Consider the following 22,034-nt stretch of genomic DNA (forward strand, 5'->3'; position numbering starts at 1 on the left):
GGGAGGGGCAGAGTGAGGGAAACACAAAATCCAAAGCAGGCTTCAAGCTCAGAGCTGTCAGCATACAGCCTGATGCAGGGCTCAAACCCATGAACTGTGTGAGATCATGACCTGAGCCAAAGGCAGATGCTTGCTTTCTTTCTTTTTAATTTTTTAATGTTTATTTAATTTTGGGGGGGGGGAAGAGAGAGGCGGGGGGTGGGTAGGGTGGGGGGAGGTACAGAATTTGAAGCACGTTCCAGGCTCTGAGCTATCAGCACAGAGTCTGTCTGGGGGCTCGAACCCACTAACTCTGAGATCATGACCTGAGTTGAAGTCAAATGCTTAACCAACTGAGCTACCCAGGCACCCCTTACCCATTTTTCTACTGGATTATCATCCATCCCTGGTTTTTGTAAATAAATGTCACTTGTCATGTTAAATTGTTTTTTTCAGTGTGCTTCTAGATTCTGTTTGCTAATGCTTTACTTAGGTATGTGCCTTGGATTTGTAAGACACATCAGTTCTCAAGGTTTTTGGGGGCGTAATGTTTGAGTTGCTATCAATGTTAAATTTACTTTAGAAAAAGAATAATTTTTAAAAATTTTTCCTTAGTTTTGTATTCTGTGGGACAGTTTATATAACATAAAAATGATCTGTGTCTTATAGTTGAGCAAGGAGTCTCTTAGGATCCTTTTAATTTTTTCTTTGTGGCTATTTTCTTTTATTTTTTAATTTCTTTAATGTTTATTTATTTTTGAGAGTGAGAGAGATAGAGTGTGAGCAGGGAGGGGCATGGAGAGAGGGAGGGAGACATAAAATCCAAGCAGGCTCCAGGCTCTGAGCTCTCAGCACAGAGCTTGTCCTGGGGCTCAAATCCATGAACTGTGAGATCATGACCTGAACTGTAGTCAGACACTTAACCAACTGAGTCACCCAGATGCCCCTCTCTGTGGCTATTTTAAAAAAATCATTTTTTATTTTTGATTGTCTTTTTCCTTTCCTATCTTGATTACATTAGAAAGTTGCCCCTTCTCCACCCCCCCGCAAAAGTACAGCCTTTGGTTTTATTTATTATTTGTATATATTTTCCTGTGTTTTAATCAGTAGGCTCTGCTTTTATCTTTATTAATACCACCTTTCTTCATTCTTAAAGTTTCTTTTGTTCTTTTTCCAACTTCATACTTGGATGCTTAACTTATTTTTTCCTTTTTTTATACAAATGTCTATGGTTCTTAATTTTTCTCTGAATACTTCTTCAATTTTATCACATAGATTTGGCCTGTAGTTTATTAAACTTTTTATTTTTGTCCTATCAATTTGAATATCCACACTGAAACGTTTTTAGGCAAGAGTTTTAAAATTCCCAAGTGATAGAGGCCTTCCCCCTAACCTCATTATACTTTTAATAAAGAATAGATTTGTATTGATTCTGCTTTTTGGAATTTATTGGGGTTGTCTTTGTGGCTCAATATAGTAAATTGTCAATGTTCCAGGCTTCTTAAAAGGAAAGCATATGTATATTCTGCTTTCAAGGTATATAAACTTACCTATATGTCATTCAGTTCTACCTTGTAAATTATATTATTTAACTCTTGTTTCATTATTTATCTTTTATCTGTTAGCATGAAAGAGGTTAATTAGATATTTTGAAAATCTCTTTCTATATATAGCTCTTACATAGCTTGAAATCTTTTCTTTTTTTTTTTAATGTTTATTTTATTTTTTAGAGACAGAGCGTGAGCAGGGGAGGGGCAGAGAGAGAGGGAGACAGATAATCCGAAGTAGGCTCCAGGCTCTGAGCTGTCAGCACAGAGCCTGATGTGGGGCTCGAACCCACCAACTGTGAGATCATGCCCTGAGCCCAAGTCGAACACCTAACTGACTTAGCCACCCAGGCTCCCCTTGAAATCTTTGTTTTAGAAGTATTGATGCTACTTGGGGGTGAATTGATATTTATATTGGTTATTTATTTATTTTTTTTATGAGTTACACAACTTAACATCAAACTGCTTTTCTTTGACTCATTTAATTCTTCTTGGCCTGAATTCAACCTTATTTGATATTAATGTCTTGACTCCTGGTTTGTTTTCATTTGCATTTTCCTACCTTTTATTTTCTGTGTTTCTGAATAACTTCATATGTGTCTCTTGTGTACAGCATAGGATTGGACTTTGTTTTGCACTCCAATCTTTTAATAATGGAGTTTGGCCCATCTACATTGGGCTATATACTGTCTTAGTTATAACATTTTAGGTTCTGTACTTTGTGTCTAACAATAATATACCTTGTGTTTAATAACTCTTTATATGGATTCTTTATTCTGTATGTGTGCATTTCTTATAATGTTTAGAAACATTAGGAAAGCATTTCATTGTTTTTCTACTTCATACCTTCAAGAGTTTACATAATACTCTTTTTTTTCATAATACTCTTAATACTTTTTTTAAGGCAGTGTCTGTGAATTTCCTAATATGAACAACGATGAAGTTATATTTCTGCCTCTTTCCCTCGTATTTTTCTACTATTTTTATAGAAACTTATTAATCTTAAAATATATAGATTTTTATAAGTTGATCTGAATCTTTAAATGATAGACATCATCTGACCTTCAAATAATAAAATGAGGAAATTTGAATCTTACCATTTTTTAGCTGTCTTTTTGTCTTGCATAGTCAAGGTACACAATGTACACATTTTGTTTTATCATCTTAATCTCTCTATTTCTTCTTTATTTAGTCCTTTAAAGGGATTGGGTACTCACCCCTAACTAGGCCTTTACTAATGAATTTTTCCAGTTATCTCTTACTGGATCTTTACTGGATCTAAAGGATGAGGTTCATCCTTTAGTTTCAAGAAGGGTTCATAACAAATATGTGTGCCAATTTTATACTTGAATGACAGCTTGATTGACTCTAATTTCTTTGAGTCACAGTTTCTTCCCTGGGAGTTTCAGGGAAGTCTAAGGTCAGTGTGTATTTTACTCCTTACCAGTGAGTTGATAATTTTTTCCACTAATGCAGTTCTTAAAATTTGTCACATGAACAAAACAATCTGTGATTAAGTAAGTCTATGATTCTGGGATAAACACAACTGAGTGTCCTGTATGCAGGACTTGGTATACATATACTTGGATGTAGTATAAAACATTCTATAGTCTCTAAGAAAAGGATATATTAAAAGTATTTCCCCATCAGCTATTTTTAGCAAAAACATTATCACAGGACTAGTGTCTTGAGTAATAAACTTTTAGAAGTACATTCTGTGTTTTCCAGAAGTCAGTGAATTAACAGGGATATTAGTTACCATTGAATCATCGTCCACTCTTCTGTTGTACCCTATTTCTTTTATCATGTTTTTCTTTTTTTACTCAACATACTTTTAAGTGTATACTAAACTGTGATTAACAATACTCATGATGTTGCAAGGCAGATCTCTAGAACTTTTTCATCTTGAGTGACTGAAACCTGTACTCATTCAACAGCAATTTCCCATTTCCCCATACCTTTAGCTTCTGGAAACAGCCATTCTACTTTCTGTTTCTGTGGGTTTTACTATTTTGGTAAATAAGTGGAAATATAAGTGGAATCATGCAGGAATTGTCCTTCTGTGACTGACCTATTTCACTTCACGTTGTGCCTTCAAGGTTCACTCATGTTGTGCATAAAGACAGGATCATGGCTGGATGATAATCCATTGTATGTGTATACCACATATTATTTATTCATTCATTTTTTGATGGATGTTTATGTTGTTTCTACCTCTTGGCTATGGTAAATAATGCTGCAGTGAACATGGGAGTGCAAAGATCTCTTCAAGATCCCAATTTTAATCCTATCATTATATTATGCAAGTACTTCCAGAGGGATCTCAGAAAGCACTCTATAATGAAATGCATTAATATTTTTGTGTTGGAAAATATTAATTCATACTAAGTGGACTAAAAAAGTCTATAATTAGACACATACCATTCTAGGTCAGATTTTGCTGCCAAAATGAGTTCAAGTCAGGTCAGGTTTTGCCATTGAGTAGGTTTTGAAAAAAACTTACCATTTTCAGGGCTTCTTTGTATTTTGGAATTGCAATAAGTATTTTGAGGATCTGTACACCCATTGGATATTTTTTCCTTATCCTTTTGGAAGGTTTACTGCTTTGGTGCTTGGCTCTGAAATGAGAAGATAATATTTAACAGTAATGAGGAAACAGAAAGCCATTGTAGTGCCAGATGTTTGAGGCTGAAAAATCATACAAGCACTAAAAATATATAGAGGAAGTGTTTTGAATTTTAAAAGCTTATTATTGAAAAGAGGTATATAGTTGTTTTTTTTTTTTGTTCTTCTACAGAAAAATAAACCTGTGGATTTCGCAGTTAATCCCCAAGCAGATAGAACATGTGAGTTCTCTGACCACCGTCTGATGGAATCCATTAAACTGGGGGATTCCAAAGTGTATGAATTTCTTAGGGTACTTGCTCTTTGCCACACCGTCATGTCGGAGGAAAATAGTGCAGGTAAGTACAAAGTGTGTTTCAGTGGTGAACCTTGTTTACAAGTTTGATTTCTTTCTGCTGCCAGTGATTGAGTAAAAATTACCACCCAAGTAATTTCAGTTTAAAAGTGATATATATAGACTGTCGACTGTATATATGTATGTCATATATATGTGTGTATACATGTTTTCTCTCTCTATTCTTTATTTTTGTTTTCTTTGTTGGGATTACGTTCAAGCCTTAGTTGCGTCCTTGGTATGCTGGGCTAACCCATTCCCCCAGTTTTAATTGCTGTGAGGATTCATATTGTTACATTTATGACTTAAACTGATCTTTATATTTCTGAAGGCAGTGATTAATTATATTTTTTATCCGAGGATATCATGGTGCCTTTAAGTACGTTTATTTTACCTTTGCCTTTGAGTTTATTTCATGTCCTGAACTATTTTAATAGCAATCTGCTTTTATTTTAATGTTACATACTTTTTTAGATCTCTTTAAAGATCTTAATTACTCTTGATTTGAAATTTTCTTTTGTTTCCTTTATGAGGTTTCATATTATAGAATGTTGTTTTTTGAATTCTGTGTCTACCTTTAATGTTCTCAAACATTTGATAACTTTTGGTTGCCTGTTGGTGAATGTAGGTTCTGATTACTGTGGCCAGTCTCCCAATACTGTGTGGAAGAGGTAGAATGTATGGCTGGCCTTCTGGGTGTGGAGTTCCTCCTTCAAGGAATTCATATGGCATCTGGGGTTAACTGTCTTACTTTTTCAGATCTAGTGCTAGGAATCTGCCAATATGCTCACTTGAGAGAGAGTTGTACTTAAGGTCTGGCCTGGAAGAAAACATCACTCATCCGGGTTCGTTTCTTTCATTTTCTTTCTCTTATCCTTGTGGACTTCTGGAGTGATTCGGGCTCTTCTTAGTTTTGGTCTCCAGTTGCAGAACTCAAATCTTTGAGGTTTCCAGAAGCGGATTATGCACTTTGTGTAGCGTAACATGGGAAGGTTTTATTCTGGAGGCAATGGTCACTGAAGCCTGTTCACAGTAAGCTGGGAGATGGAGGAGCTCAAATGGGCTGGAGTGCTGAGTACACTTCCTCAACTAACTTTACTAATGATGCCCCTAAGAGCACTTCTCTTTTCATTTGTTAACTCTGACTTTGGAAACTCTTTTGGGGATTTCTCTTATTCTGTATTCATTTCATTTTGCAAATGCTTTGTGCTGCATTTTTCTCTTCTTCATTGATCAAATCTACTTTTTATCTTGCAGACATTCCTCAAATTTCTAGTTTACTAATAGTATTCATTCTTATTTTCTAGTATGATTTACATTTTTTTCACAATGTGATATAATTAAATGCAGTAAAACACACGGATCTTAAGTGTTTTGTCTGATGAGTTTTGACAATTATATGTACCCATGTAACCTCCACCCCCAACAGGGTATAAATCTTTTCTACCACTCTAGAGAGATTACTCATATCACCCCAACAGGGTAAAAATATTTTCTATTACTCTAGAAAGATTACTCATATCCCTTTCCAGTCCATATTCCCAACCCCCTTGCTCAGCCAACCACTGCTGTGATTCCTATCATCAAAGATGAATTTTGCCTGTTTTTGTACTTCATAAAAATGGAATCATACAATTTGTATTCCTTTGTGTCTGACTTCTTTCATGCCATGTAATGATTTTGTTATTCATCCATGTTGATGTATCAGTAAATAGTTCATTCTTTTTTTTTTAAGTTTATTTATTTATTTTTGAGAGAGAGACAGAGAGACAGAGTGAGTGTGGGAGTGGGGGAGGTACAGAGAGAGGGAGACAAAGGATCCAAAGCAGGTTCCTTGCTGACAGCAGAGTCTGTTGTGGGGCTCAGACTCACAAACTGTGAGATCATGACCTCAGTTGAAGTCAGACACTTAACTGACTAAGCCATCCAAGCGCCCCAATAGTTCATTCTTTTATTGCTGAGTAATATTACATTATGTGAGTGTACCATAGTTTTCTTTTCTAGTCCTCTGTTCATGGACATTTGGGTTGTTTCCAGCTTTGGGCTATTATGAATAAAGCTGCCATAAACATTTTTATGTCTTAAAAAAACCATTTAACTAATTTGTATTTGGTAAACACTTAGGTATGAAAATTGCCAGATCATAGTATAAGTATATGTTTAACTTTATAAGAACTGCCCAACCATTTTTCTTCAAATGGTTGCATTATTTTACATTCCCACCATCAGTGTATGAGAGCTGTAGTACCTTTACATTCGAACCAACATTTAGTGTGGTCTTTCTTAAATTTTACCCATTCTTGTGGATATTGGCTAACATCCTGCCATATAAAGGTATTTTGAAGTAAAGAGAGGAAGATGTATATATCTTTAAATTACTTCTATCTCTTGCTTTAAGATATCAAATTCTAAGTGCAGGCTTATGTCACTGAGTAAGGGGGGATTATTTTGCTCTCCTTTTAAAGATTTATTTACAGTATAGATAGCTTAAATCCATGTATGTTAAAGTACCTTGGAAAACAAACTTTTTTTTATATAAACATTAATTATGGAAAAGAATAGAACCAAATCTAACAAACTTAAAGTTTATAATTGTATAATTTATAGTTGAAGCTATTGTTTTTATTTCAAAGGTATACTGTTTCATGGAAAAGTCATTTGGAGAAGTTGACATTCTCATTCCCTTCTCCAGGATGAAAATGCAGAGGCAGGAAAAGTGGAAAATACAAGTGTTTTAAGAGGATTTTTCTTCTATTTTAGTGTATGGCAATTCAAAAGATAAAAGTTTTAGAATTTTTTTTCTTACTGCCTCATTATATCAATCCTTTAAAATTTATTGAGGTTTGCTTTATGGTCTGGTATATGTTCAGTTTCAGTAAATGTTTCATGTGTGCTTGAAATGAATGTGTATTCTGTAGTTATTAGGCACTGAGTTCTAAATATATCCATTAGATAATGTTTGTTAATTGTATTGTTCAATTTTCTACCTCTCTTTGGATTATTTTGACTACTCAATTACACAATTTTCACATATTTTCCTTAAAGTTTATTTTGGCTTATATGAATATAGTTATAGGTATTTTGCTTTTGTTAGTATTTGCATTATTTATCTTTTTTCCACTGTTTCCTGCCAATCTATCTTTTTCTTTGTGTTTTAGGCACATCTTTCATGAATGAGATAATTTTTGACATTTAAAAAGAATAGTTTGATAGAACTAAAGGTTAAGCAGAACATTTAGTCCATTATCTTTCTTGAGTATTGATATATGTAGATTTTAAGTATTTAATATATAATTATTGATACATTTAGTTTATTTCTACCATCTTATTTTGTACTTTACATTTGCCCCAACTTTTGTCTTAGTCTCTCTCTCTCTTTTTTTTCCCTCTTATGGATTTAGTCCATTTTTACTTCTGTTTTGGAATCCTTATTTGTATTTTAGTGGTTAGCCTAGAAATTTTAGCATAATGAACTTATCAAAGCCTAAGCCTTCTTTTAAACCAAACAAAGACTTTAGAACCCTTCAATACTAATCAACCCTGTCCTGACTTATACAGTATTCTTGTCATGTATTTTCTTTCTTAATCCCCCAAGAGGTTACTTTTATTGTTTTTATAGTCAGTGTTTGCTTAGATCTGTCCTACATACTTACTCATTTCTATGCTCTTTAATGCCTGTGCCAACTCTGATCTTCTGTTGACATAAAGTGTATTCTTGAGAATTTCTTTTAGGAGAGAACCTCCTGCTAATAAACTCTCAAAAACTTTGGAAAAACAACTTCATCTGTTCTTATTCTTGAACATTTTGCTATGTGCAGAAATTTAAGGTGACAGTTTTCTTTTAGCACCCTGAAGGTATTCCACTGTGTCCTGCTGCTATTTCCGTTACTGTATAGTCAGTTCCTAGTCCAATTGTGGAGTGAAGGTCATCAGTCTTATCTCCCTGGCTACTTTTAAGATTTCTTCTTCCATGTTATCACTATAGGTGTGGATTGAAAAATATATTACTTGGAATTCATTGAGATTCTTGAATCTGTAGAATGTCATTTTTTACCATGACATGGTATTTGCTTGACCATGTGTTTCTTCCAGCTTTGCCTCTGACTCATTTTCCCTCTCATGTTAGATCTTCAGTGTCAGATATTTTCATTCTCTTCTCTATGTGTTTTAACACATCTCTCATTTCTTCTCTTTCCCTATCTCTTGGGGATATATTCTCATAGTTCCTCCATTTTTTTTTTTCACAGTACACTGCTTCTTTCTCTAGCAATATCTAATATGCAGTTTTTAATTTTTAATTTCTACAAGGTCTTTGATTCTTTTTCAAATCTGCCTAATTTTATGCCTTTTAAAAATTTTTTTGAAATCTATCAAGTATTTGAGTGTGCTATTTCTAATACCTCCAATATCTGAAGTTTTTGAAGATCTTAGATTATTTCTGTTAGTTCTGATTGTGTCTTATTTATTGTGATTTTAATGATTTTTCACTGTGAGATGATCATTTTACTTGGAACTTTATTTGTAGAAATTCTTTGGGTCCTGAGATGAAGGCTAGTTCCTCCATAAAGGACTTATAGTGTTCTAATGTAGGAACATATTAAACTAAATTTCCAGTTTGATTTTTTTCAAGTCACTCAAGTATTATGAATTTAGGATGCAAATATGTGTGAAAGTCAGTCTTTGGTCTTAAAGTTTCAGCAGAAAAAATTTTTCTTTCCACTTACAGGTAGATAATTTTTCCTTACAGGCACTCTTGAAGGAGGAACTGATTTCCAGTTCTCCTCTATACCAGGAGAGTAGTCTTTTGAAGGCCCAGGCATTTTTTTTAAGTTTATTTATCTATTTTGAAAGAGACAGACAGTGCGAGTGGTGGGGGGGGGGGGGTGGGGGGAAGGGGGGCAGCAGAGAGAGAGAGAGGGAGAGAGAGAGAATCCTAAGCAGGCTCCATGCTGCCAATGCAGAGCCTGAGGCAGGGCTCAAACTCACAAAACCACAAGGTCATGACCAGAGCCAAAACCAAGAGTCAGATGCTTAACTGACTGACCCGTTCAGGCACCCTTGGAGGCCCAGTTTTAAGAGGTGGTCTCCCACTAAACTTCTTACCTGGGCTACGTCTTCTCTAACTCAAGCTCTCAGAGGCTAGAAACCAATGATCAATGATCAGAAAAAGTCTTCAAGGCAAAAGCTGGCTACAGTAATACCTTTATTCTGTCTGTATTTTTTCTCTTCATCTTTGGCCTAAATAGTTCTTATTTTCTTGCCAGTACATCTTTTATGGATGTATTTAAAATTATTAAAATGTTTTATACAGAATCTGTAGTTGTTTGTACCAGGGAAGTTGGTCCTGCCACCCAGTTTACTATGTTGAAGAAGTGAAAGTTAAATAATTTCATAGGTAGATAAAGTAACTGCTATAATTTTTTCCCTTTTGAATTTCAAAATTAATTTATGCCTACTGTATCAAGTGAAACCACACTACAAAATTTATAAAGGCAGAGGTAATAATTTTGTCCATGAAGTATTCTAATCTCACCCCTACAGGAGTAACCAATTGGTAACATTTGGTGTCATCATTTCACCCTTATATATATATATATAAATATATATAAATTAACATTAATATTTATTTATAAATATAAATTAATATAAAATATAAATATAATATAAATATAATTTATTGATAAATTATATTAATATATATAAATTAATATATGCAGTAGATGGATAGTTATTTGTTTTACATGAAAAGGAATCATAGTATTTAAATATGCAACTCATTTTCTTAAGAATTGATCTTGTACATCGCCTGAAGTCAGTAGATAGGGATATAGCTTTGCCTATTTTTTCAAATGTATTTTTATAAACAAAGACAATATAATTTTATATAGAATGTCTTTGTATATGCTCTATTTTTATAGTTTATTGTTTTTGTTTTGGTTTGGTTTGATTTTTTTTTTTTTTTTTTTTTGCTCATTTCATTATTTTTCTCTCTTTTCCCCTCTTCCTCCCAGCCTGATACATACACATCAGGCTCCAAGAATGAGCACAGTGGTTTGATTTCTTACATTTCAAGCGGTTTCTTGTATGCATTATAATAAACTGCTCATTAGTAGCAGACTGAAGTGGAACTTGGAATACCTGCTTCATCACTCTTTGGCTGTGTGATCTTGCAAAAATCATATAAACTCTTCAGTCATAGGTCATTGGTATAAAATGGAAATAATAATTTTTTAATAATCCCTACCTCAAAGGCTTATCATGAGGATTATGAGCATTAATACATATTAAGTGTTTTAGTTTGTGAAACTTTCACTACACATGTCTAGTCACTGAAAATACAAAACCATGGCCTCTGACCTGAGGAACTTTCAGCATCGTGGAGAGTCAGACACATAGATGTATATTTTTGTATAAGATGGCAGGGGCTCTGATGGTATGTGTGGTGTCCTGTGGTATCTCACAGTATAGGCACTTGGTCTGGCTGGTTGGCATGTAGAAAAGTTCTGACTTCTGGAGCTAACACTTGAGTTGGGTGTTATAGGATGAGTTGGAGTTAGCACTGGCATTCTGTGAATATTAGCGATTATTCTCAATATCAATACATTTGTTTCTTTTACTTTTTTTGTTTAATACAATCTATTTTGGCTATAGTTTAATACAATAGTTTCTTTTCCTTTTAGGGCAGCTGATTTACCAAGTTCAGTCACCTGATGAAGGGGCTTTGGTGACTGCTGCAAGAAATTTGGGGTTCATTTTTAAGTCTCGAACCTCAGAGACAATAACAATAGAAGAATTGGGAACACTGGTTACTTACCAACTTCTTGCCTTCTTGGACTTCAACAATATCAGAAAAAGGATGTCTGTCATAGGTATGACTGGTAGCTGAGATTATGTTTGATCTTTTGATAGTACTCATCACATTGATGCTTCTTAAGCATTATTTCATTCCTAGTTACATACTGAGAATTGTGGTATTTTTGTAACTTGATAAACTTTCATTTTTCAACTTAGCCTCAACAGTGCACTAATAAGTATAACTAATGGGTAGCAAGTGCTTATTGAATCCAGCACTATTGTAGATTGTCTACATGAATTACTGATTTAATTATTTCAGCAACCCTGTAAGGTAGGTACTATTATTTTAACGCCCATTTTAAAGATAACAAAACTCAGACACACAGAACTAATAGATCCTCAATTACTACTCATTGTGTTTTCTAGAGATGTTTCCCAGGCTTTTACCACTACTTGCCTGTATTATTGCAATATCTTTAAAACTATTTCCCCTTAAAATAATGCTCTGTGCTGATACCAAGATATTCTTTCCAAAATATTGACCTGATTTTGCCATCACCTACATAAAAAACCTTGGTAGCTTTCTAGAATTTAGAGGGTAACATTCTTGCATGGCATTCAAGATTATTTGCAATCTGATTTCAGTCTATTTATCTTCTACTTCCTCAAACTTCCCCAGCCTTACTAGATCTTGCATTCCAGGCATGCGTTGTACGCTTTCACCCTTTGTGTGTGCTGTTTCCCCTACCTAAGACTCTTTTTCCCTAATTCTTTTCTTGGAAACTTCTACTCACCTGGAAATGTCCAATTTAAATGCCACCTGTTGTTTTAATTCTTCTACTCTCCAAATAACTGCATTCTCCTCTGTTCTTCAGAGCACCTTGTTCATAACACCAGTGTGGTAGCAGCGCCATGATACTCATGACCTTCCCAGTTGTTAGAGTATGTGCTAGAGGGCAGTGCTGTGTTTTAGCCATCTTACCCAGCCCAAGGCCCAGCATGAGCTTGGCACATAGTAGGTTTTCTATAAATGTTTGTTAAGTAAAATTTAAGCCAATACTTGGTAACTTATGAATATTCTGGTCATATTAAATCAATTTCTACTGTGGAAAACGTGTGTGTACATGGTTGGGTTTTTGGCCTCTAACTACTGGAAAGTAGCTGTGGTAGAATGCTCTCAGCAGGTAAAAACCAAACATCATCTGGGGATGTTTATGTTTATTTTTTTGACAACAGGCTGTAGGCAGTCATGGTCAGTGCTGCTGATGAGCACATACGCTGCTCTAGGCGTTGGCCTAACCATGTATCAGCAGAAGATCTCTTCTATTTACAGCTTCAGGGGAGGTGTTACTAATGTTGGGTTGGCCTAGAACTGGCTTCTCTTTGCTATGAGGGTGTTGACAAAAATGTAAAATTGCTACACAGGGAAATTTTTGGCTTTTCCCCAGCATCAGTCACCACTATGGGCTGTGGAGAAATCACAGCCTAACCACAAACTTCAGATGTTTGACTTAATGGATCCCATATGAAGCAAGGTAATGTTCCACCACCGAATGCATGGAGGCTTATGGGCTTTATTTAGGTTCTGTTTGGTTTTTAATCAGAAGGAATTTGAAAGAGGGGCTCCACTAGGGTGGAAAAGTCTCTGATAACAAGGCAAAGAATAAAACAGTGCTAGTCTCATGATTGTCACATGGCTTGGTCTGTGGGGACAACACCCTGATGTGAAGACTCAGATATTTGCTGCTGCTGCTGCTACTTTCTCTTCTCCTCCTCCTCCTCCTTCTCTTTCTCCTTCTCCTCCTTTTCCCCCTCTTCCCCCTCTTCCTCTTTCTTCCTCTTCCTCCTCTGCTTCCTCTTTCTCTTCTTCTGTTTCCTCTTTCTCCTCCTTCCTTTTTTTGGAGGAGGGGTGCTATCATTCATTGAATCATGAATGTATAGTTTCAATACTAGTACTACTTTCATTCTGGGGCAAGAGCCCTGGTTTAATTCAGTTACTTAAATAAAAATAGATTTCTATATAGAATTTTGTCAGAGGATATAGAATCTACGGATAAACATATAAATCTTATTGTACAATTTTGGAAGGACCAATTCTAATAAAAACACAGAGATAAAATTCAAAGATATCAATAGAGGCAAGTGGCACGTAAACATTAAAGAAAAATAAATTAGTCTAGCTCCTTGAAAAGCCCTTGCAAGATCTTTAGTAAGACCTGTTCAACTGTAAACTTTTTAGAGCTGATCAAAGTATAAATCACACTGCCGTATGACAGGCATTTTTCTATATGTATATATGAATAGGCATCCAACTGAGATATGGCAAAGTAGAATTATTCATCATCATTCACAGAGTTGCTATTACATTTACTCTTATAGCATAAACCTGGAAACCATTTGTGACTTTTTTCTTTTTCTTTTTATGTCACAAAGGCATAGCTGCTTTCAATGAATTTTGCATAACTATAATTCAACTCAATTAAGCAAATATTTAGTAAGTGCCTGCCATGTCCCAGGGACTTGAAGCTAAGGGAAAATGTGAAACTGAAATGTGTTCTGTGTGATTGCACCCAGGAGAAGATGGTGAAGCAGGGTATGAAATAGGCTGAAAAAGGAAAGGTCTTGATGATTCCTGTTTATGCCATGTTTAAGAGTCCATACTTTATCCAAAGGCAGAGGGAAATTAAAGCAGGATTCCATGAAATTGGATTCACACAAATTCTAAGGGGTTAATGCTTGATTAAGAAACATGAAGGAAATGTAAACTGTTTACTGAATGAGAAGAATATAGCTTGGAAAGGACCTTAGGAGTTAGATTGTTTAAATGTCTCCTTTTCACATGTAGAAACTGAGACAAAGAGATGGTAAGAGATTTGAACAAATCATAATTGGTTTGTGATTTCCTAAACCAGTGGTTCTCCATGTGTGGTCTGGGGAACCCTAAGAAACTTTGGGAGGTTTTCAGAGGATGCACAAGGACAAAAACATTTTCATAATAATACTAATGGTATTTGTCTTTTTTATTCTTTTTCTCATGAGTATACTGTGGAGTTTTACAAAAGCCGCATGATGTGTGATATCACAACAGATTGAACTACAGAAGCGGATATGGGAATCTAACCGTTTTTTAAACCAGACCTGTAATCATGTAAAACAATGCCATTCCCAAAACTAATTTTTTTTGTTATGGAAAATATAATTATGTTTCATAGAAATGTTACCTATTTTAATATGTCATATGCTTATTATCATAATTATTATAATAGTCATATTATTATTATAGTAATATAATTAGTGTTCTAAGACCATTGCCATAATAAAATTTCTCAACTTTAATTTCTAATATGGTAAATATTATTAGATCTAACCCGCTTAAAAAGGCCTAGAGTTCTCACAAAGTTTTAAGAGTGCATAGGGGTTCTGAGACCAAAAAGCTTGAGAACTGATGTCCTAGCCTAGACTATAAAAAACAGTCATAGAGAAGTCATACTGGTAAAAGTAGAAGGCACATAATTTGCCTTTATAGCTCTGGTGATGGAAGGGAGAAAATATGGGAGAAATTATTAAATTGGATTGCTGTAGAAGAAAAGCAAGAAAGGCTTCCGTAGAATTAAATGTTTTTCCCCCACTTGAACAATTAGATAAGTTATATATGCTTTCCACCACCCTCCAACTCTTTCCACAATGGGGGCAATTAGAGCCAGGGCGCAAGAAAAACTGCATGAGTTCTGGCATCTAGGAGAGCTGACCGACAGTCTTAGGAGAGAAGACGAGTCCTCCATAAGTCAACACAAAAGAGTTCCCAAGGTGCATTATACATATTCAAACCCAGGAGGAAACTAGACTAGATTAAGTCTTAGCTAAGAGTAGTAAAAGGTTAGAAGGGAAATTGATTCAATGTACTTTGTTATTTATATTTCTTTAAATCAAGTTCTAAATTTTATATTCTATTAATAGTCAATATTTATGTTCATCTGTTTTGAGGCATTCTGTTTTTAGAGAAAAGGTGTAATCGAATGGAAAGCAAGCAGTAGTCTTTGACTTGATGAAACTTGTGATGGTCAGTGTTCAGACCGTGGAACTGTGATCCAGAAAGTTGTTTCAAACTGTAGGTGGTTACCTGGAAGAAATATATTGTCATGTCATGTCATTCATTCAACAAGTAATTAAGTATATAGTATGTGCCAAGCTGTAAAACCATGCCTACAAATGTAGGCCAAGTATTCTGTGGTTTCAAAAAAGATTTTTCTGAAGCAACATGAGGCACAGCCAGGGGAAGGCTTAAGGACTGGAGATGAAGGGATCCTCATCAGGGCTGTCATTCTCAAACCTGGAGGGGGGGACAGATTAAAAATATAGCCATAACTAATACAGACTTCCAGTTAAAAGAAGGTAGAAAATAATTTTGAAAGCTCCCTGTGAGGCATGCTTACAGCCTGGATTGTGACCCCAAAATCAACCACCAAGAATGAAAGAAAGGGCATTCCCAAGGAGTAAAGAGGATAAAGAAAAACATCAGCAAAGACTGAGAACTAATGCATAAACCATGGCTTTGAATGACTAGAATTCCATGTGGATATCATTTGGTATAATACTAAAAGCTGATTCCTATGGTAGTCTTGAGTTTTTGCAACAGGAGACAGGCAAGCAAAGCTCTCAATTCTGTTCAATCCAGAAGGCTTAATTTGAATTTATCAACTCTTCAAAACAGTAGGTAAGAAAAATATTAAGGTTGTATACATCAGAATAAAAACACTTGTTTCTGAGTTTGGGAAATCAAAGGATTCCAGTAGATGGAATATTTCTAAGTTAATAGAACAGGAATAAAGCCAATTGACTTAGATAGTGACCTTCTAATTAAAGACACTGAGTATTTTACTACTAGCTAAAACGTTATGCCCATTTCCAAATTTCCTGGCTGGAGTCCTAGGAAAGTCTAGTTTTGACGGATTTCATTGATTATCTACTATGCAAAATTTTTCTTTTCAGTTAGAAACCCAGAAGGACAGATAAAGCTTTATTCCAAAGGAGCAGACACTATTCTGTTTGAAAAACTTCATCCATCCAATGAAGACCTTCTGACTTTGACGACAGACCATCTCAGTGTAAGTGCCTCTGTCTCAAGGTTAGCACAATGGCCCTTTGGCCATTTCCTGTGATTAGGTCTTATTTTAAAAATATAAGCTAAATGATGTGACTTTTGAAATAGAAAGCACAGGAAAATGTGCCAGTGAATGTCTAGAAACTGGCACATGGACCCCTGTCCTGCTGAAAGTCTGATCAGTCTTACCACAGACAGGTTAACACACAGCAGCTGTGAAGTAGCTGCTGCATGTAGCCTCCTGAACTCTGGCCAGGGAAAGGCTCGGGACACACCTCTAAGTCCCCTGCAGTTTGAGGCTTTTTCCCTGGAGACTGGACGGGTTCTGGGAAGAGGAGCAGGACAGTTGCTTTCCCTTGGGTTCTAATGTGTCTGACACCAAAGGAATCCTTTATGATTACCCCTAGCGAATAGTTTAGGATTGTGCTTAGATGCTTGAGGGGAAAATCGTAGCCAGCTTTCTCCTCCAGGGGGTCCTTCTGATCAGGTCATAAATTATATTGAGTCACCTATGTTCTCTAGGTTGAAGCTACCAAATGCATACATTCTGAGACTATGCATAGTATCTTTATAAAAGCTTTCTGAAGGGAGCAGGAGTAATCTTTGGCATATATATATATATATATATATATATATATATGTAAAAGAGTAAGAGTCTGATTTAATGTGAACATTAACCTGGTTTAAACCTGAGATTCAGGTGTCTTTCTGATATTTGTTTGAGGTTCCATTTAACCGAATATGAACTTTAAGGGCAGCTGGTCAAAACTCTCATATCCTCTCCTTTAAAAAATTATTGAGAATTCATGTTCTTTGTCAAGCCCTATATTTAATACAGAACATTCCCTGGATCTTTAAAAAACAAACAAACAAACAAAGCAAAACAAAAAATTACTTTGGACTTTAAGTTTAAAGAATGATGGTTTAGTAATATTGGTTACAAACATAGCTATTGTTTTTGTCTTTCGAATAGAGCATTCTTGATTTTCTTTTAATCTCTTCCAGAAGGCCGACATGGTCTTTTTAATTTTTTTTTTTTTCTGAAAACAACATTGGAATCATAAGTATCTGATTTTTGCCATTGCTCAAACATCACAGGCCTTGGATTTCATACATTCTCCTTTCATACTGAAGTATAGGAAGCCTAATTTGGTCTTTTTACATTTTGATGCACAAGAGTTTTTTTCCAGGTAGCATCGATTTGACTTGCTCTTTGCTTCATTTACTTTATTTGTTTTGGCTTTAAATTCTGAGGTTTTCAGTTTATATTTAATAATTGATTTTGAATTGTTTAATGGTAGGAAACGACCTTGCTCAAATGCTCATTTAGGATTAAACTTGTGATTCATGCACTAATTAAATAACTTAAATCATCTGTCCCCTTTTGTAATGCCGTCTTAGAGTTAATTCACTGTTGTGCAGAACAGAGAGGAGAGCACTGGTAATGCTCAGTGCGGTTGCAAGTTAAAGGCAAAAAAGCGTTTCTGTGAATTAAGAGGACAAAAGATTGTTACAAGGAAGTAACTAGATTTTCAGATCAGTAGGAGACCCAGTGGTGGTCTTGCAAAATGTGACTGCAATGTCCAGAGTGCTACCAATTGCCTACAAGATAAATTTGGATAATTTTTTTCTCATGGTCTCTGTGGGCGAAACCACATCATTGTCATATGCACTGAATTTTCTTTTCATTTACCTAATTAGGGTGTGTCATGGCTTAACTTGTGCCTGATCACAGACCTACGTCTTTTCTATAAGCCAGAACACAGCAGAGAAGATATGCTCGGTGGCACTGTCCAAGGGAGCAGAAATGCTATAAAAACACTTGCAGTGTGGAGGCCCATAAAATGACCACTGGAGGCCTAGACAAAGTGGGAGGTTTCCAGCATTTCCACAAAGCAATCTACATATGTTTCTAGCTATTGTGACTATGTGAGACACGTAAGCAACTACCAGTCTCCTGTTTTTATTTATTTATTTTTCCTATTAGAAGGATAAAACATTAGAGGTATCACTTGAGATTATCAGTTTACTGAGACACTAAACGAAAAGTATGGTTCTTCAATTAATTGACCAATTATTACACACTAACTCCATAGAAATCAGCGTCTCAAAAATAATGATTTTAAAAAATAACATGACTTGGGTGTTTTTACAATTTCTAAGAATTTTCATTAATAAAATAAAACTTTAATATAGCAGAAAATGAGAAAATTTATAGACGATCTGGAATGATGAGTAAAAGTTAGCCTCCACTTCTAGTCCTACTTCCCAGAAGTAAACATTTGTATTAACTTTTGGTCTTACTCTCCCATTTTCCCCTAGAGGTTATTATTACAGCCTAATAAGCTTTGACTTCTGTTGCCTGACCAGCATTTATTTATTCATCTGTACTTTTTCTTATGGAAGACTTCAAGCATAAACAGAAGTAGAACTCAGTTAATTTTAGACACAGCTGTATTGTTAAGGGGAACATGACAAGAGTATTGAGATGTCATGCTGCCATATTTTGAGAGAGCTCCTACTTTTGATTTGAGACCTATGGTTCCTCTGAGAAGACTTTCCTCTCCACCAGAAGTCGAGTGCCATGAGCCATGAAACAGGCTAGGTCTCTTATTGCCAAGAGTGCTTCTTCATGTAGGGGATAGGTTGGAACCAATATATGTTGCTTCAAATGGATATCTCAAGTAATGGGTGTGGTTGATCACTTCTCAGCTAGGACACTTAAACAGGTATTTAAGCTGTCTTTAGGGAGAAGGCTAGCTCCCCTGAGTGTTTTAACCACATAGAAATAAAATATAAAATACAAACATTCTATCCCATTTCCAAGGAGATTAAAAAGTTGGAGGTCAGCGTGGCCAAATAATACTCTTGGGACAAAATTAATTTAAGTGAAAAACTTCTTACCCATTATTGTTGTTGTTCTTGTTGTTATTGCCATGATTATTATTCTGTGATGGTTCCTAAATTTGTTTCTGCTCCGGCAGGAATTTGCAGGGGAAGGTCTTCGAACTTTGGCCATCGCATACAGAGATCTGGATGACAAGTACTTTAAAGAATGGCATAAGATGCTTGAAGATGCAAATGCTCTTATAGATGAGAGAGATGAACGGGTAGCTGGGCTATATGAAGAAATTGAAAGGGATTTGATGGTATGCATTTAGAAGCATGATGGTTTGTGTTTACAGAAGGGATAGTATATGTTTAGAGATCTAGTATGGGAGTAATTCATTGCTAAATCATCTTGCACACAGCTGATGTCCCCCTTTCAAACACTGAGTCATACTATATATATTGGCTTCAAGTTTTCCATGTATGGCCCTAGATAGCCTAGAGGATTAATTCTATTAGCAGTAGGTTATACAATTGTCCCCTCAAAGTAGAAGATAGTAGCATCTTTATTCTTTGTCAGCCTCTGGTATGTACTTGATAATATGTTGGGGTTTTTTTCTCCCTGCTTTATGATCTACCTTTTTAGAGCAGGAAAACTTGCCATGAAGAGTGGCTATAGCTCTAAACCATCCTAGGCCATGAGGTTCTGATGATATCTGTGCTTCCCAGAGTATGAGCTTTAGAAACTGCTCCTCCCTGAGGCCCCAGTTGGCCATTATGCTCATCTATCATGAGTTACTAAGGAGCATGTTATGTTCATCTCTGGGTAAAATATTCTACAACAATCTTCACTTTTTAGTTTATGGCATCTGTTGGTTTGTTAATTTAGGACAATGACTCTACTTTTTGGTGATCCTTACTATGAGATTAGGGCTCTCCTTTGGACCTTCCCATGTTGACATAAGTGGGGAAGCATCTGGGGAGTTCTTCAGTTCTTAGAAGCCCAAATGGCTTCTGATGGTTTACGCTAATATGTTATCTGAGCAGATCAGATCTCTCATGTGAATTCTAACTTCCAGGATCCCTGCCATTAATTGGTGTGCCTCCTTTTGAGGTCCTTCCCAACCCATCTCTGCACATAATAAGATGCTTACTGTGTCAGTGCATCATAACTTCCATTTTCAGTTCATGTTCCCTGACCTCTAAACTCTGTGATTAAAAGCCATACATATTGTGGATGTTGTTTGCCTGCATTAACATATGGTATTCTCTATTTTTAATAAAGCTACTAGGTGCTACTGCTGTAGAAGATAAGTTGCAAGAGGGTGTTATTGAAACAGTTACAAATTTATCGCTAGCCAATATTAAGATCTGGGTCCTAACAGGAGACAAACAAGGTAATTTGAAAATGGATGATGATGATGATGATGTCTTGAAAAGAGGGGGGATTAATTTCTTTTTTTCAATGTTTATTTATTTTTGAGACAGAATGAGAGTGTGAGTGAACAGGGGAGGGACAGAGAGAAAGAGAGAGAGAGAGAGAGAGAGAGAGAGAGAGAGAGAGAGAGAGAGAGAGAAAGGATCCAAAGTGATATCTGAGCTGACAGCAGAGAGCCCAGATCTCACGAACCGGGAGATCATGACTTGAGCCAAAGTCGGATGCTTAACCAACTGAGCCATCCAGGTGCCCTGGACGGTGGAAGGGAGGGTGGGGGAGGGCAATAATTTCTATGGTAAAATTTAAACCAGAAAGCCTAATGAATTAGATATTTTCCCAGTCCTTCAAATAGTAAGGAGTAGAAATACAAAAAGGAAAGCTAATACATTACAAAAATTTATTATTTAAAAACAAAAGAAAACAAACTAACAAATTATCTTCTGTAGTATACCCTGGGGTCATTTGAGTTTCAGTGCAATTGCTTCTTAAATATAACAGTTTCACCTGTAGGCAACAATGGCATTAAATAATGTTTAGCTATTGTTTCACATGGGTACTTCCTCCCCCAGTTAGGACAGAGAGTGGCACAGCACTGGAGCAGCACATTGGATACCTCAGGGCTACTTGGTTAGTTTCTTGATGTTTGGGAGGTTTGGGGAGACTCGGGGAAGCAGCTGTTTGTCAACTCGTGTGGAAATATTTTGACATTTTTAACAATCAACACAGGTGTACCAGTGCAAGCTGGCTAAATTCCAGGACTGCCCACGTAGTGGTACAATGAGAACTGACCCACTTTCAGACAAGACAAAACACCAAGTCAGCAGAGAAAGAGTCATTATGTTCAGAGTACTCTGTTTCCTAAGAATGAAAAGGGATCAATACGTTTTAAATCTATTGCTAGCAGTAATGGTTAAAACAAAAGTCATTTTATGCTTGGTCATCTGTAAATCAGAAATATTTAGTTACTTGGCACACATATGTTTTCAAGATTTTCTCTACTTGTTACATATTTTTTAGGACATTGGAGGATTTGTAGATAGGATAAATCAGTTCTCTATATGTTCACCCAAATCATTGATTATAAAAAATAAACATTAGAGAGTTGAGCTCTGTGGTGTGTTAATAGAGACTTCTTAGAGTTTGGTGTTGATCAGTAGGTACATCCATAACTATTCACTTACTTATGAATATCCACAGGTTTACTCTCATTGAGCTTTCATTTCTATGGCTTATACAAAGAATATGCTAAGATTTTATCAATTGCCTTGAGACTTAAGAAAAATCTAATTGTTCTACAGAATTAACTAGAGCTGGGGCGCCTGGGTGGCTCAGTCAGTTAAGCATCTGACTTTGGTTCAGGTCATGATCTCACTGCTTGTGAGTTCG

General features: G+C 35.7%; 1 protein-coding gene across 7 annotated transcripts in view; it reads left to right on the forward strand.

Moving 5' to 3' along the window:
- ATP8B4 (ATPase phospholipid transporting 8B4 (putative)) overlaps positions 1-22,034 on the forward strand; it is a 252,542-nt gene that overhangs the window by 170,357 nt on the left and 60,151 nt on the right. For all 7 annotated transcript variants that reach the window (XM_027067227.2, XM_053224036.1, XM_015063454.3 and 4 more), the window contains 5 exons: positions 4,324-4,489; positions 11,166-11,354; positions 16,270-16,385; positions 19,366-19,530; positions 20,496-20,607. In XM_027067227.2, the coding sequence (XP_026923028.2) occupies positions 4,324-4,489; positions 11,166-11,354; positions 16,270-16,385; positions 19,366-19,530; positions 20,496-20,607 (748 nt within the window). The remainder of the gene's footprint in view (positions 1-4,323; positions 4,490-11,165; positions 11,355-16,269; positions 16,386-19,365; positions 19,531-20,495; positions 20,608-22,034) is intronic.

Source organism: Acinonyx jubatus, chromosome B3 (assembly GCF_027475565.1).
Source record: "Acinonyx jubatus isolate Ajub_Pintada_27869175 chromosome B3, VMU_Ajub_asm_v1.0, whole genome shotgun sequence".
NCBI lineage: Eukaryota > Metazoa > Chordata > Mammalia > Carnivora > Felidae > Acinonyx > Acinonyx jubatus.